Source organism: Anoplopoma fimbria, chromosome 1 (genome assembly GCF_027596085.1).
Source record: "Anoplopoma fimbria isolate UVic2021 breed Golden Eagle Sablefish chromosome 1, Afim_UVic_2022, whole genome shotgun sequence".
Taxonomy (NCBI): Eukaryota; Metazoa; Chordata; class Actinopteri; order Perciformes; family Anoplopomatidae; genus Anoplopoma; species Anoplopoma fimbria.
The window spans coordinates 20,900,183-20,916,386 of NC_072449.1; the positions used below are offsets into that span (position 1 = coordinate 20,900,183).

Here is a 16,204-nt window from a genome sequence, read left to right on the forward strand (position 1 = left end):
CATTTTGTAAATTTGACCTTCTAGATCAAGGGTATTCAACTAAAACTGAGGTCTAAAAAAGGTCTATAAAGATCTGAACATCATAATGTCCAAATTGCATTCTGTAGCCTACCGTTACATCTATTAAATAATTCAACAACATGCATTTCTATATCATTTCAGGTAGGATACTATTAACATACAGACACACTAAATATTTATGGCAGTTATCGACAATGAAAAGAAGACAGGATCTTCCGAATTAAATTTAAAAAAATGACTCTTTTTAGAATATGTGCAAACAAAACTTTGAGCAACTTTGAGCAACTTTTTTTATTTGCTTCATGCTGTCATTGCTCACATCTCTCTTACACAGTTTATCTCTCTAGCAAACTGTCTGTGCACAGCAAACGGTTGACTTGATCGGCTAAATTGAGTAAATCCATTGCCGTATTAATTCGATTAGCTGCGCTTGCTAGTGTCAAGGAACTAAACAATGCTCCGAGGAGATTATTGTTTATTCTCATTATTTTATCAGTGACAGGTCCAGATATAATTCTGTCATTCTGTTTGGTCCACTATTTAGTAATGCCCGTTCTTCAAATTAAAAATAAATAAGATACTATAGCTCCTAATATATATATCCTGTATATATGCCTTTATGTAATGTGTGTAGGCAATTCCACAAACGCTGCTTTTTTAAGGCAAGTTGCCAGTGTAAGATCAAGTGCATGAAATGTGTAACATTTAGCTGGCACTAAGACTGTACGCCTTTTTCTGTTTGTGGAGGTTTAACTTCAGTTGATTAATCGTTAGTCAACTTTTAGTCCCTAAACCTCTGCTCTAACAAATTGAGAGGAAATGTGGTTCTTAACAGTCATAGGAGAAGGCTTGAAACCATTCACATGTCTCTCCCTTTTATCTCCTTTATATTTCTGCCTGTGGGTGACATAAACCTTTGACTTCTCAGCACATGGGATGGCTAAATCAAACCTTCATATGACTGTTATCTAATGTTTCACTGTTCTTTAAGCTTTACTGAATAAAAAGAGTCACAGCTGACACCAATAACCCCAAAGTCACCATTTTCAGGCATATCATTGCTTCAGCCATTTTTTTTTTTTTTACCATTTTCTAATTTTTACAGAGAAAATACAGTATCATTATAATTAAGTTGCATAAGCACTGCTACATTCTCAACTGTAAATATGTATTTTTGGTTTGGATTTCCTCTTGATGAACTTATGATTTGGCTCATTTTTAATTTCAATGTTGTCTGTCAATAAATTAACTTGACCTGTAACTACTGATCACTTCAGCTTGTTTGTGTGTGAGTGTGAGTGTGTGTGTGTGTGTGTTGTGTGTGTGTGTGTGTGTGTGTGTGTGTGTGTGTGTGTGTGTGTGTGTGTGTGTGTGTGTGTGTGTGTGTGTGTTGTGTGTGTGTGTGTGTGTGTGTGTGTGTGTGTGTGTGTGTGTGTGTGTGTGTGTGTATGCAATCACATATCATGTAAAGAGAGCAAGACATGCTGTACAATAATAGAGAACAAAGAGGAACAGAAATGTCTTGTCATCCTACATGAGGTAACAGATATATTACACGTAACAAAAGTAAAAAAGTAAAATATACTATATTCTGTGTAGACTGACTCGGACACACCAAATCCACTTGGCTCCACTTAGGTGAAGCCGTACAGGTTGCATCAGTTGAGGGTTCATATAGTTGAGGGAGAGTACACAGTTGATCTGCAAACATACTGCAAGAATCCACAAATCTAACACGAAACACACCTACCCACGTTCTATCCATAAAAATATTTTTTTTGTTCTCTTTATAGCAGAGAGGATGATCCATGAGTGCGAACAATCCATTTATACAACAGGATGATTCAAATAGGTCAACCTCATTCATCAGAGCATGTTAAACAAAACACTCCACGCCTCTGAGGGAATGAGAGGACTGGTTATGTGCTACACTATGCTGGTCATATTCTTCTGTACGGTGGTCTTGTGTGCAGATGTGCGAATATGATGGCTAATAACAGTAACGTGAAATGGATTATGGCAGATTATTCCTCGAAATTGTAAATAATGTAGTGTTCTTGCACGGATTATACCAACATACAGTATGTAAAGTGCACAGGAATGTGAGTAAGCATTAGTAAGCATGCACATACTGCTAATGCAAATATGCACTTTATGTAACATGATTTTCTCTCAGGTTTGGTGCAACAATGTTCTACGTTGAGGCATCAATTTAGGCCAAAGCCAGTCAAGGTTGATTTATTTTCTTCATTAATGTTGAGTCTGAGACAAATAACTTTCATTGTTCACATACATTTATCACCACATTATCATTGCTCCGAGTAAGTGCTTTCTTTAAGAAACCACAAGTTTAACCTACCTAAAAACCTGTAGAAAGACCAAGTGCCCTGTAATGCCCTCATTGGCTCTATCTGTAACACTAAATTATCTTCCCAGAATGTAATATAGAGCTTTAGGTTTTGTAATTATCCTCAATGTACTTTTCTGCTGCTTTTTCCCCATCAACTTCATCACAGAACAACTCCTCTGGCTTTTATATTAGTAAAGTTGAAACATGCAGTCAGAACGCAGCCCAATGATTAACTGTTGCTTTTTCTTTTTTTTTGCTCAATCCAAGGGAGATGTGAATAAAATGAGGGATTAAGCATGGAGTGAATGGACATGAAAGCCCTATTAAGTTTGATGGGGATTCAGGGCCATAATAAGCTTCAAAGGTCACTGAGAGGTCACTTTTATGAGAGCTGAGACCTCCAGATGATTACAACTTTAGACAGAAACAAGAACGCTAATAGAATATATTATAGGGTTTCAATAAACAAACACTTGAAACAAGCCAAATGCAAACCCTTCAATTATCTTTTCTATCCTATTAAAACCCTGACACTACCAAAGAAATTACCTTGGTGCTATAAAACAATGAGTAGGAAAGAAAATATTTTTTTTTACTGAATCTGGAGAGAGACAGTGACCAAAGTCAACAAAGATTAAATCATAAAACTGTTTTCATTGGCTGATTTTCAGGATAGTCCTCTTTTAGTATGTGTTAAGGATAATAAATACTCTTTTTCAACATTTCCGTTGTTGAATGTCCCATTTAAAAAATGAAGATAGGAAATTTGTAGAGTCCTGAAATAACAGCTAAAGTTCTCTGAAATAATCACAGACAACCAGCTATACAACTTTCACATTATACAGGAAAAATTTGGGGAAAAATCCACCATAGCCAAGTATTGGTTGGCAATGTTGATTATCACTGGGATTTTTGATTAAAAGTGTTAAAGTATCAGGCATGAAGCCAAATACATGGAATGGATTATTATGTGATTGACAAACATGTACAAAACTGATATTTGGAAATCACTCTCTCAAAGAGTCACTCCCAGCTAAAAAAACAGTCGATCTTTTATAAAAAATCGATAACCTTCCAATGGAAATAATTAGTAGCAGTCAATTATTTTTAGATGACTTTGGTTATGCTTTATTACATTTAAAAATAATTCAATACAATGTTGACTGTATTTTACAAATATCCCAAATTAGAAGTGCAAATGACAAAACATGCACCACTGTTTTCATCCGACTACAAACATAAATGAAAATGCTTTTTCAAAATATACAGATACAAATACAAACAACAACCTATCTGCAGATACATACTTACATACATGCTTAAACAGATTGTTACTATAAAAATAGATAAGATAAGAGACAGATCATTTATTTATTTTACGTTACTTTGTCAACATGGATGGTAACTTGACCTGAGTTCCACTTGTTACCATGCAATATGTGTGGATATGGTCACCACGATCATCATTAATATGGATGACAAATATGTTCTGCTAAGACCAAATATCTCATGTGATACTTATGAAACAAACAGTTCGAAAATATTTAAATATTTTTCTAAAATGCAATAGAAGTAAAGAAAAGCATTACATTTAAACAATTTTTTTTTAAAGATGGAGCTCAGTATGGACGTACCATCTTGATGTGAGTCTCATATGAAGGTACCTTGTGTTGGATTTGGTCAGGCTGACTCTCTGCGAGGCTCCGTCTTCCCCACCAGCTTTCGGAGCTTAGCGAATAGGAGCTCTCTGAACTTGTCACCCATTAAGAAGTAGAAAACAGGGTTGATGACACTGTGCAAGAAGGCCAACGGTCTGGTCAAGATGTACAGGCCCTCTATGTACATCTTCGTGCACAGTTGCAGCCCTGCCCTGGCCTGCCCAGTCGCTATTCTGACATTTCTCAGCACATGATAGGGAGAGTAGAGAACCAGAAACAAGATCGCAGCCGATCGAGCAACCCTGAGAGGCCGCTTGTACGACGATTTCTTGCGCTGCACAGCCATTTCCTGGGCACGGAGCAGATGTGCAATTTGGTAGGAGAAACCGCAAAGTCCAAGCAGAGGGAGAAAGTAACCTGTAAAGGTTAGCCCCAGGCTGTAGCCCAAAGTATTCACGTCTCCTTTGAGGCTGGCAAAATCCTTGCACTGACTCCAGTTTCCTTGCTGAAGGTCGTGGACCATCAGTGATATCATTGGAGCCACTTCCACGTTGACTGCTAGCCAGCTCAAACACGTCACAATCAGGGCTGATCGCGGCCTCAGCAGGCAGTGGTTCTGTGTTGGATGTTTTATGAGCAGGAAGCGATCCATGCTAAGCCAAACCATAAACAGGATGGATGAGTAGAGGTTGACGTGGAGGACATAGCGGTTGATAACACAAGCATAGGGACTGGTCTCTGATTGGCCATTTGCATAAAGGTACGAGAGGCGTGGCAGCGTGCAGAGGAAAATAAGGTCGGAGACTGCCAGGCTGAAGAGGTAAATATTACAGCTCTGCCACTTCGGCAAACAAAATATGTAGCCAAGTATAACCAGAAGGTTGCCGGGGAAACCAATGCAGAACTCGATGCCATAAGACGGTGACAGGTAGTACCTCTCCAGCACGTCCTTAATCTTTGTACAATTAAGCATCTGGAGAGGAGAGGAGAAAACAGAGACAATGTCAGTAACATTGGACGGGAGGGGAGTAAGGGGGAAGGGAGGGAAGAGGAAACAAACGGGTGAGTATTGATATAAACTCCTTATATCAAACTCCATTGATATAAAAGTCCTATAAACTGTGATCTTTAAGGACAAGTTTCAACAGCAGATTCAATGTAAACTAATTTTAAATTCACACATTCAGAACAGCATTATCATTGTGTTAGTATATGACTTACCATGCTGTAGTTCTGGTAGTTGCTGGTAATGTGAGTAGGGAGTGCGACCATGAGCAGGTGCAGCCACTATCTGTACACTGGAAACAGTAAACAGTGAGTTCTGAGGGTACTGGCGCCTCTTCTATGACATGGCTGAGAAAAAACACACAGGCAGTTGGAATCCCATTTGCATATTAAATAGGGAAAGATTATATTAACCAACAAAGCCGCTTCGGGCTGCTGAATTCTTAGTTTTGAGCTATGCAATTTCCCTTACAGAGTCTACTTCTCTAAAAAAATTATTTAGATAATGACTTTATCATTTCGTCATCATGATTTCTCGAGAACTGTAATTTCCACAAGCCCTTCAAAGTTCCCTTAGTTATTTCAGTTGACGGAAACACATTCATTTCCTATCTTGTTTTCACACCTATTATTATTATACAGCACTGCGACTCATTTTTCGGTAGCAGTGCTGGAACATCACAAAGTTGCTAACCAACAACTTGTTGCTGTCTTTCCTGTTTAGTGTGGTGTGAACCTGAAGTGGATGTTCAAGTTTTTGAATTGCAGCAGTTTCTTTTTCAAGGGTTTGAAAGAAATCTTAGAATGTACTGCTTCTGTGAAAACAAGGGCACATTTTCTTTGTTGGTTCAATGCAAGAAGCTTGCTTTAAAAAAAAGGCTAGCTGTCATTCAAAGATTTCAATATTTTGTATCATGACATTTACATAAAACAGTAATTGATTTGTCAAAGAAAGGAGAAGTTTTGCATTGTGAGATTTTTATAAATGGGCATATTCATAAATACATACATACATTACATTGTGACAGCTACAAATATGGTGCACTGAGCAGTAAATCATTTTGTATAGAGCTAAAAAAAGCTACTAAATCGGACTTTAATATAGTTAGGAAAGAAAAGTGTTGCGTGATCTATATCAACTGCTTTACTATAAATAAATTGAGCGGGACATTATTCCTTTGCATAGAAAATATTTGTTCTGAGTGATATTCAAATGTGCAGAAAAAATGGAGCCAGGTCCAAGTCTAAAAGCCTAAATATGATAAACAGTTTTCTCATTACGCAGTCGATAGATGTTCCAGTATTTTGACTTTTCAGAAAGCCTGGAAATTGGCCTAACATTCTTCAGACCATGTGTAATACATCCCCTACTCAATAGTGCATGCATAATAGGCCAGACTTTCACTGGCTTATGAGCGGAATCTGTTAATGTGTTAATGACAAATGAGGGTGTAGCTTTCTTAACTAATCACATCCAACTGTTACCCAACTCGCAACGACGTAGGAGTATATCTCCTTGAGATGTCGCCAAAACCTGATCCCCTTCTTGACTGAGAAATCTTCAAATGTTCTCTCCACGTGAAAAAAGGAGTCTTAGAGCAATAATAATGGCGATTATGAGAAAAAAAAAATACATAACAATGTTCCTGTTTGTGATTTGATATGTCTTTATAATGGGGAACATAAACTATATTTCATTCACTTTGCTTTGGAATACAAAGGCAGTTCACAAAACAACACCACAATGTTGACTTTCATTTTCTATATGTGGTGTCCAGCGCCTTTCCCCTGGTTGGATAATACATCTTGATGATGTTTATTCTGACAGGGAGACTGCAGTATATTTTGGCAACAAAGCTTACAGTGTTGGTCAGCCTTTTGCAAAGCACATGATCTACTGCTGAGAGACATGTGAGACAAAGTCACGGTGGATTATTTTTAGAGACAGTAAGTTAGGTATAATAAAATGGACATATATCCTTAAAAAAAACAGCCTGGGATGACAGTGGTTTGTTTTGTTACATTACACTGGGATCAAGTGTAATCTTTCAGCATTCCTGTGCTTTAGTAGTTCAAGTATTTGTTTCTAGTGGAGGCCAACAGCGAGGTGATGGTACAAGTATTATTTTTGATACTGACTTGGTTTAGCGTATCCTTTGGTTTTTATGATTTACAAAAGGATGTGTGATCATCTGTGAAGCGTTAAATAAGATAAGATAAGATAAACTCTATTGGCCTTCCTCCACATTACACAAAACAAACGTTCGTCCAACATCAACCACGGATAATTCTCAGACCATCATGCAGTGCTCTCCTGGATGTGTCGTCTATCATTACAAAACAAGCAGGATTTATGTGGTTCAGACCAGGCAGTATAGTTTACCTGAGACGAGCCTCAAGGTTAGGCTGATTTAATGACACAGATCTAAAACATCACTTTTTGTTGTGCGATATACTCTACATCGGCTTAATGCTTGACACAAACAACATTTTCTTTGTGATATGTAAATAAAGTTTGCCTCCTCTTGTAATGTCTCACTTTGTTCACAGCAGAGCTCAGTGTTGTGGAAATTAAATGTATTGATTTCCCTGTGACAAATAAACGTCCAGAGAAAACTTGCAAATGTCTTTAAGAAATGTATTGAACAGACACTTAGAATAATTCAGCTGAATAGATAGAGCTCCTTCCCCACAGATGGTTCAGAGGTCTAACCCCGGTTAAAGAGTTTAGCAGTGTATACATATGTTTCACACAAAACTGAACTGATTCTTCCAGCTGCACATTATCTCGTCCGTGCAGGCAGACACTCTTCTTCGATGGAGCTAAGATGTCAAGGCAGGCCTTGTTTTGTCTGCTACGGAGAGAGGACGACAGTTGTGAGCTCAAAATGCAGTCAGTCAGTTAGATTACAGTAAGTCAGACATAATATACAGTAGTATGGTCTAAGAGTAAAACTCAAACAGAAGACATTGGAAAACAGTTAAGTGATAGTATGGTATGGATACAAGTTATATAGAGAATAAAATAATAAATTGCCACCACAATTCCCACTTTGGCCATTCCTATGGCCATTTAAGTATTTACAATTTATCGAGACATCAATAGATACTACCCAAAATGGTTTACATATGCACATCATTAATCGATAAGGTTAAAGCTGTTTTTGTGAGCTCTAAGCAACTCTGTGTTGTAGCAAGCTATGGAATGTTTAATATGGTATTTCAACAACAACCCATACCTGTGGATGAGGTGGAACACAGACCTCAGTTACTTAGATAGCCTAGTCTGTACACATATGATTCTGCCTCCTACCACAATACTTTCTGTATGACAGTTTTGCAGTTTCAGAAACTCCCTCCTTTCTCTCTCCAGCCACACAAAATGAGTGAGATGATTGGCTATGCCACTGTGTCAGGTGTGCTGGCGTCCAAGACTGTCAATTGTGTTTTAGGTGGGGGAGGAGGCTCTGGGATCCTTTTGCATTGGCTGGTGTGGATCCAAGTGACCTTACCCTCGACCTTCACTGCTGTTTCTGTTGTCAGCAGCACTTGGTATGGCCCTTGGTACCGTGGCGTCACCTGTGATCCTTGATGACCACCGAGGCTTCTGTCTTTAGGCTAAGGAGGACTCCTGTGGCTGCAGATGGCAAGGCGTTTTTTGTCCTGTGAATGAAGTGCTGCAAATTTTTTTGTCTGGGAGAGGGAATAGAATATGCCTTTGGTGGAGTTGGACAAATGATCTAATCTTATTTCCAATAATGAAAAAGTGTTTTTAATTACCATTTTATATAATGACAGTGCCCTCTGGTGGCACACCACACAAATATATCAGTCTGAGTGCTGCTAACACATTGCTGTCATTTCACACATCCTCATTACTAACTGTTATCTTTATGTGGCCATCACTTTGAGTGGAGGTTTATATAGGGTTCTGAGGTTTGAACAATTAAAAGTGACTGGTCTGTGGACTTTAGCCTTGAAAGTCAGAATTATCATCTTTGTAGAACTATATGTCAAATATATCTATAAACTGTATGCACATTTAAACCATTTGGCAGTTGAAAATGATAAAGAGAGACTAAAAACTGAGCAGTTCTCTCAGTATCTATGTTGTAGGTATTAAGGAGAAAAAATAACATGCAGTGCCAAGGGGCTGAACAGGATTTTAACCTCCCAGCCACCAAAGAATGTTTCTCTCATATATTTTTGATGGACTTCATATGACCTTCAATAATATTTGGCCCTGCAGAGGGAGTCTGGATACTAGCTAATACATCAACCCTATTCCACCCACTAGTGCCATATTTCTTCACATCACTATTTCAGACATGTATGGCATGACTACAGCAGGTGGGTTGACTTAAAACTAAAGGGTCCTAAGGCCTTTGTGTGTGTGTACATGTGTGGGTTTGAGCCATTCTTAAGAATTACAAGCTACGACCACAATGCAGTACAGAGTACACTAAACCAGTGTGACCTTATTGCCAGCTTCATATGTTAACTGCTTGTGACCAGTTCAACCAAAGGGATGTTTTTCTGTGTTTTATTCATGAGATAAAAAAAAAAGAAAAAAAGACTAAAGGGAAAGCTAAAAAGTTTTGGGCATCAGAAATTCTTTTGCTGCTTTTTTCTTTTGATATTCAGAAATCCCAAATATCATATTGGGAACCACTGCACTAAACTAACTTACAAATGTACCAATTTGAATGCAGTTACTGAAAAAAACAGTAGCCTCCTGCCAACTGTATGTGTTTGTGGAGTTGTAGGAAGGGGTTTAAAATGTGCCCATAGAACTTTACCAATTACAATCCTCATAAGTTAGACCCACAAGACAGGGAAATTGATGACAACTGTGTATGAATTATAAATAACAAAGGTATTCCAGCAGCACACATCATGTGAGACAAATATAATCCAGCAGTGGGCAGTATTAGCCCAAAACTCAGATAGTGGACTCAACTCTACAAGTGTCCTGCCTTATGTTGAAGGAACATTATATTGGGGAAGTTGTCTAGCTAAAAAAATGTACAATAAACACCTCTAAATTAGATGAACTGAAATATGAATTATTTTGATGGATTAATGTGGGGCAACGAGAGCAAGTCCTATTTAAATGGAAATGAAGTTGACAAAAAGGAGACAGACAGAGAACTAGTGAAATAATTGACAAAGCTTGGGATGGACTAGTTTGCAGAGGGTGGAGCTGTGCCACTTACTATGTGACAGTGCCCTCATCACTTGTGTGAGTGTGTGTGTAATGAAGAAATGAAAAGGTGATGGGGTGTATCTTCTAGTTCACTTGTGCTCATTCCTTCCTCCCCTCTTTAGATAAGTAATTTGTCCCAGATGTTCCCTGACGTGTGCTAACACACACACACACACACACACACACACACACACACACACACACACACACACACACACACACACACACACACACACACACACACACACACACACACCCCGCAGCCCCAAAACACACATACACAACACAGGTCCGCTGATAAGACAAGATTAAATGATTGGGCCTGACATCATTGGACATATTGGTATTATTTGAACTAGATTGTCATGTTAACACATGTGAGTGAGTGTGTATCTCCTGCTGTGAGTGAGTAAGTGTTCCCGTCAGCCCCTGTAGCTTAAAGTGTCCCAGTTCTGCAAGGTGACACACTTACAGCCTTATCACTACAACTCTGAGCTAATTATCAACGTAGTTCATTTGACAGTGAGTTAATTGGATCAAGGCTGATGTAGAGTGTGGGCTTATGAGTGTTTTAGTGTGTATCACATGAGATGAAGGCAGATAAAAATGAGGGACTGCATCGTTTTACTGCATAGGGCTGAGGTTGTTGAATTACTTGCAGCATTATATCCTCAAGCTCTCTGCATTATATGTGCTCTCTTCATTGGCTGTCTCCTCTGCTATTTTGAGTTCTTCGTTTTGACTCTTTTTAGATTTCTATTTCCCCCATGATCTCCTATCTCCCTTTATGATCATTTTAACCATCTTTCCACAATCTTCCACAAAAGAGACTTTTTTCTGTCTCCTTTATTTTCTTCCAAACTTCAAATTCCAGTATGTTCTCATAGGCTCGAGTCAGAGGGTGTTTCAATAATTCATCCAGTGTTTGTTTGAGCGGCAGTCAAACTAGCATGCCCAGACAGGGGTGAGATTGAGGGCTTCTCATCTCGTCCCTCTCTAGGGGTCACAGCCTGGACCGGTTATGCAAACTGGTTTAAATTTGTCCTTAAAAGCCCCAAAAACAGTCCTTGTTTTTAGGTTTAAGACGTGAATGGACATACTGTCCAGTGAAACATGATCATTAGTTGAGAATACCCAACTAGCTATTGCTTTTTTGGCCAATTTACAGTTTTACTTCAGTGAGAGAACAAGTGAGGTTCATGCTGTTTTATCTGTGTCAGAGACACAATGTCAAATGAAATCCCCCGTCCTCTTCCGCCTGACTACTGCAGACACAAAGTAAAACTCAACTCTAACGAGGTAAGTAATAGTCAGACTTTGGCATCAAGAAACATTTATGGAACCTTTTTTTTTTTTTTTTTACAGATATGACCAGATATTATCTATATCTGTACATAGTAGTCAAATGTTTATGTCAAATGTTTATGTTTACCTTGTTCAGCTTTGTTGTCCCTGTTTTTAGCCGCATGTCTATATGTATGCATGTAAGCTCTAATACTGGAGTCAAATTCCATGGAATTGTTCAAACTTACTAGGGCATTAAAGCTGATGCTGATTCTGATAACCGGTATTATTTTTCTTAATAACATATTTTACATTTGGCCCTTTAGCATGTTCAAAATATTTTGGGTAAAAACAAAAAAGGACCTGATTTGGAGAAATGATGAAAACTGACAAGGTGACAAGTCAGCTGACAAGGTGTTGAAACTAAGTCATGTCAGGGCATTCATTTTGACAGGAAATGTATTTAAATAGCCAGGACCCCCACGTTCTGCTATTTTTAGTCCTCCAGGTGGTGTGGAACATTCATTCCCCCTCAGTTTGAACCCTGTGCCTCCTACATGTCTTTTTCTTTGCCCTGCTGTGGATCTTTTTCATTTTCAGTCACGGCAGCTCCAGAGGCTTGTTTTACACACGCTGATGGCGTCTGCTGTGTCAGGCTTTCTCAGCGTTACTGATATGATTGCCTATGCTGTCTACTGGGAAATATAAATTCAAAACCACCGCCAGGTCAGCTAACCGTCAGCTAATCGCTACGCTAGTCACTGGACATGTTGCAGAGCAAAGACTTCCTGGCCTCAGCAGGGTCTAATATGTAACCCTGCCATGTTTTCACTTCAGCCCTCTGATAGCCAGCTCTCGGGGTCAGTGAAGCAACTAATATCATGCCGTGACTACATCCAGACGCTTAACATTTGTGCGTGAAGCTTGTACTAACTCTCTGCTTTAACGCTGCTCTGCATATAAAGCATGGCTAGCATGCATTTACTTTTCCATGCAGTGAACAGTCAGAAAGCAGCTGCCAGCTTTTCATTTTCTCAAACGGTAGCTTGAGTGAGTCTTTGTGGATTTTTGTTCACAAGCTATGAAACTTGTTTTACTGCATTAAACTGACAGCTGTGTGACACACAGGGCTGCGCTCCGAACTCGCAACATCTGTGTGTGATTTGCCAGTTGCGTCCTTGTCAGTATAGACGTGAATCACTACCATTCATTTAGGCAGGTGGCAGTTAGTAAGTTTTCTTTGCAGAAGTTGGTTTCCGAGCAAATACAAACACACACACACACACACACACACGCACGCACGCACGCACACGCACACACACACACACACACACACACACACACACCTCAGGGTCTTTTCAAAGTCTTCTCTTGTTTCATTACCGGCATCACCAGGTTTTTACAGATGAGAACATTACCAGACCGCTAAGAACATAATAGCCCTCCTGTTCTGTGTCTTGACTGGATGACATCATAGCACTGCTGTGGGGAACTTTGGAGCCGTAAAACAGGATATATTATGTAAAACACATTGTAATGATTTAGTAAGGTTTTGTGGAGACAGTGAGCGTCTTGTAAACCTCTGTGGTGATTGCAATACACTGTATGTATGGGAGTACTCTTTATATATTAGATTTTCAAGTACTCTTCGCAGCACATCAGCCCTCTAGTCACTCCTTTTCTACGAGGCCTGAATCGGCAGCTCTGTCAGTAGACAGTAAAGCGCGGGATGACAACAGAAAACGTCCCATGCAACACTGACATCAGCCGTTCGTTCCTCCCTTTCTCTTTTTTATTTTCCTTCATTTTAACTTCCTGTAAGGATTTTTTCCTCCCTCCCATCTCCTCATCATTGTATTATATTGACTTGCCTCTGTTTTGCTCCCTCTCATCCCAATATAATAGCAGACACAAAGAAACACAGCTAGATAGGTTTTTTTTTGTGGTTGTTTTCAGTAACAGCGTTCGGACCAATGGCTTGTCATATCCAAAGCCTCCTAATTGGTGTCACAAGGTGTCAGGGGGAAATCACGTAGCACCACAGGGTTGCCCTAAAATCCGTCTCCACCCTGCTGAAAAGAGAATTAACAATAAATTATTGGAGGAAAACAATGCAATGAACGGTGACATTAGTTTTTCACTGTAGATTTGGCAAAATAAAAAGTAGGATGATGACTTAAGAATTGTCACAAAAGTAGACACAATACAATTTAAATAACCCCTGACAACTTGTAAATATCTCTCTATATAATGTCTCTGTGTCAGATGTGGAGAATGATGAATTTCCCCTGTGGGGTGTTCAACTTCCTGGCTTGTTTGCATTGGCACCAAGCAGACAGGACACACTATGCCAGCCATTGTCGATGTGGTCAACAGTTCTCCTAAATAACACACCCACAGGAATTTGTCTCAGTCTGCTCGGTTTTAAAAAAATAAAGAGAGGAAATAAGGAGAGATGGTGTTTGGAGGTGCTCACAGCACTGGAACCACTAAGAGTTTAAATGTTTGTTCTGTGGTCGGGAAGGGTTAGCCTGTTGTTTCTCATATGGAGAGGGTTCTGCGAGAGGTCAAATAAAATTGAAATGCATGCATGCTTTGTGAGTGTACGTTGCTCTGTATTTGTGCATGTGGTGGAGGGCGTCAGGCACCTGTTCCAGTGTTTCTTCATCCTCATTTATCCATCTCTGCTTCTCCTTCTTTCCTCATTGGTCAGTCGCTCTGCCAACTCCTCCTCACTTACTCCTCCCCAGGTGGCGATTATACGTGGCATGATACTAATGTCTCAACTTCGTGCTCTGCTGCACACAGACATGGAAAACAACAAATACAAAAAGAAAACAGTTTCCCCCATCTCGTTTCCACTCCTGCTCCCTCTCGCAGCAGGTAGATGGGCTGGAGGCCTCGCCCTGTGACATCATAGCTCTCTGTTTGTCTCATGGCGGCTCAAGTTTCAGCAATACGGATATTGGTTGGCTGACTCACTGTCCTTGAATTATGTTGTGCTGTGAAGGGGAGGCGGCATGGGTGTGTGGTCAAGGAGGGGTGGATGTAAATTGGATTTTTGCTCAGATGGAGATAAATCTAAAATGAACCTGCATACATTCTCTGCTCTCTCCTCTCTTGCTGCAGTTCCTCATTTGCTTTGTAATTCAAAACACTGCTGTGTCTTTTCATAAAGTCTAACCACCTTTATGCCTATGCTTTAAACGCTTATATTTCCACATTTTTTTCCATACGAGCGGCATGGCTTTATGGATGGAAATAGGGATCAACCTCTCTGGTCCAGAATTTCTCAACAACTACAGGACTGATTGCCCAAACGCTGGTGGTCCTCTGACTTTTCCCTTTTAGCACAACCTACATTTTTTGCCTTTAGTAATATATTACAACAGCTAGTACATGGATTGCCTTGAAATAAGATTCCCCCAACAATATTATTAAAACATTGATGATCCCTTCACTTTTAATCTAGTGCCACCAAGAAGTCAAAATATGAATTTGTCCAGCACTTTGATTTATGTGTAATACCTCTAAAATGGATGACATTCAGCCTACACTTTACTTTCTATTTGGTGCTGATTGGCACATATGTTAGCATGCTAAACTCAGATGGTTAACATGGAAAGCGTTATTAATTGTGCCAGGGTTAGCAGTTGACCCTAAACATGGCCTCACAGAGCCAATTTTCTTTTGCCGTACAATTATCATTTTTCTATTAAAACTCTGTTGCCACCATCATGATTATATTACGCCTCCTTACTGACTCCTGAATTAACCTCTTTGAAATCTCTTTCCATGTATTCCTGTGAAGGCAACAGCCAACATTTCCTAAAACCTGAAACACTGTCCTCCGGAACCAGTGAACATCCAGGGACAGGACATTGAGATTGTGCAATCTTATAAGTACCTGGGTGTTCACTTGAACAATAAACTGGACTGGACTAATCATTCAAAGGCACTTTACAAAAAGTGTCAGAGCAGACTGTATCTGCTGAGGAGACTGAGGTCCTTTGGAGTGCAGGGAGCACTCCTGAGGACCTTTTTCAACTCTGTGGTGGCATCAGCCATCTTTTATGCAGTGGTCTGCTGGAGCAGCAGCATCTCAACAGCCGACAAGAAGAGACTGAACAAGCTTGTCAGGAAGGCCAGCAGTGTGCTGGGGTGTCCACTGGATACGGTGGAGGTGGTGGGAGACAGGAGGATGATGGCCAAGCTGTCATCCCTGATGAACAACACCTCCCACCCCATGCAGGACACCCTGGCAACTCTGTGCAGCTCCTTCAGCCACCGGCTGCTTCACCCCCGGTGTGTGAAGGAGAGGTACCGCAGGTCCTTCCTTCCTGCTGCTGTCAGGCTGCACAACCAACTCTGCTCCCAGCAGACCACATGACACATGACAATAAAAACCTGTGCAATACAATACACTGTGCAATAATAGTTATAATAGTTTTTCTGTCTGTAAATATAATATTTCAGTTATTGTTGATTTTCTACTGTTTCTTATTGCTTATTTATAATACTTGTTTTTTTATTTCATTTTTTATTTTTATCTTGTCTTTCTTCTACTATGTCTCTTGTGTGCACTTTACTCTATGCTGCTGTAAGCCTGCAAATTTCCCCGCTGCGGGACTAATAAAGGATTATCTTATCTTATCTTATCTTATCTTTTGCTCCATGTTT

General features: G+C 39.7%; 1 protein-coding gene across 1 annotated transcript; it reads right to left on the reverse strand.

The window, feature by feature from the left end:
• Positions 1–4,051: 4,051 nt before the first annotated feature.
• On the reverse strand, positions 4,052–5,326 carry LOC129095952 (succinate receptor 1-like). Its single transcript, XM_054604573.1, has 2 exons — positions 5,251–5,326; positions 4,052–5,002 (listed from the first exon to the last, which is right to left on the reverse strand). Exons 1-2 carry the CDS (start codon positions 5,299–5,301, stop codon positions 4,052–4,054), a joined length of 1,002 nt encoding a protein of 333 aa, XP_054460548.1. The 5' UTR covers positions 5,302–5,326.
• Between the last annotated feature and the right edge of the window lie 10,878 nt (positions 5,327–16,204).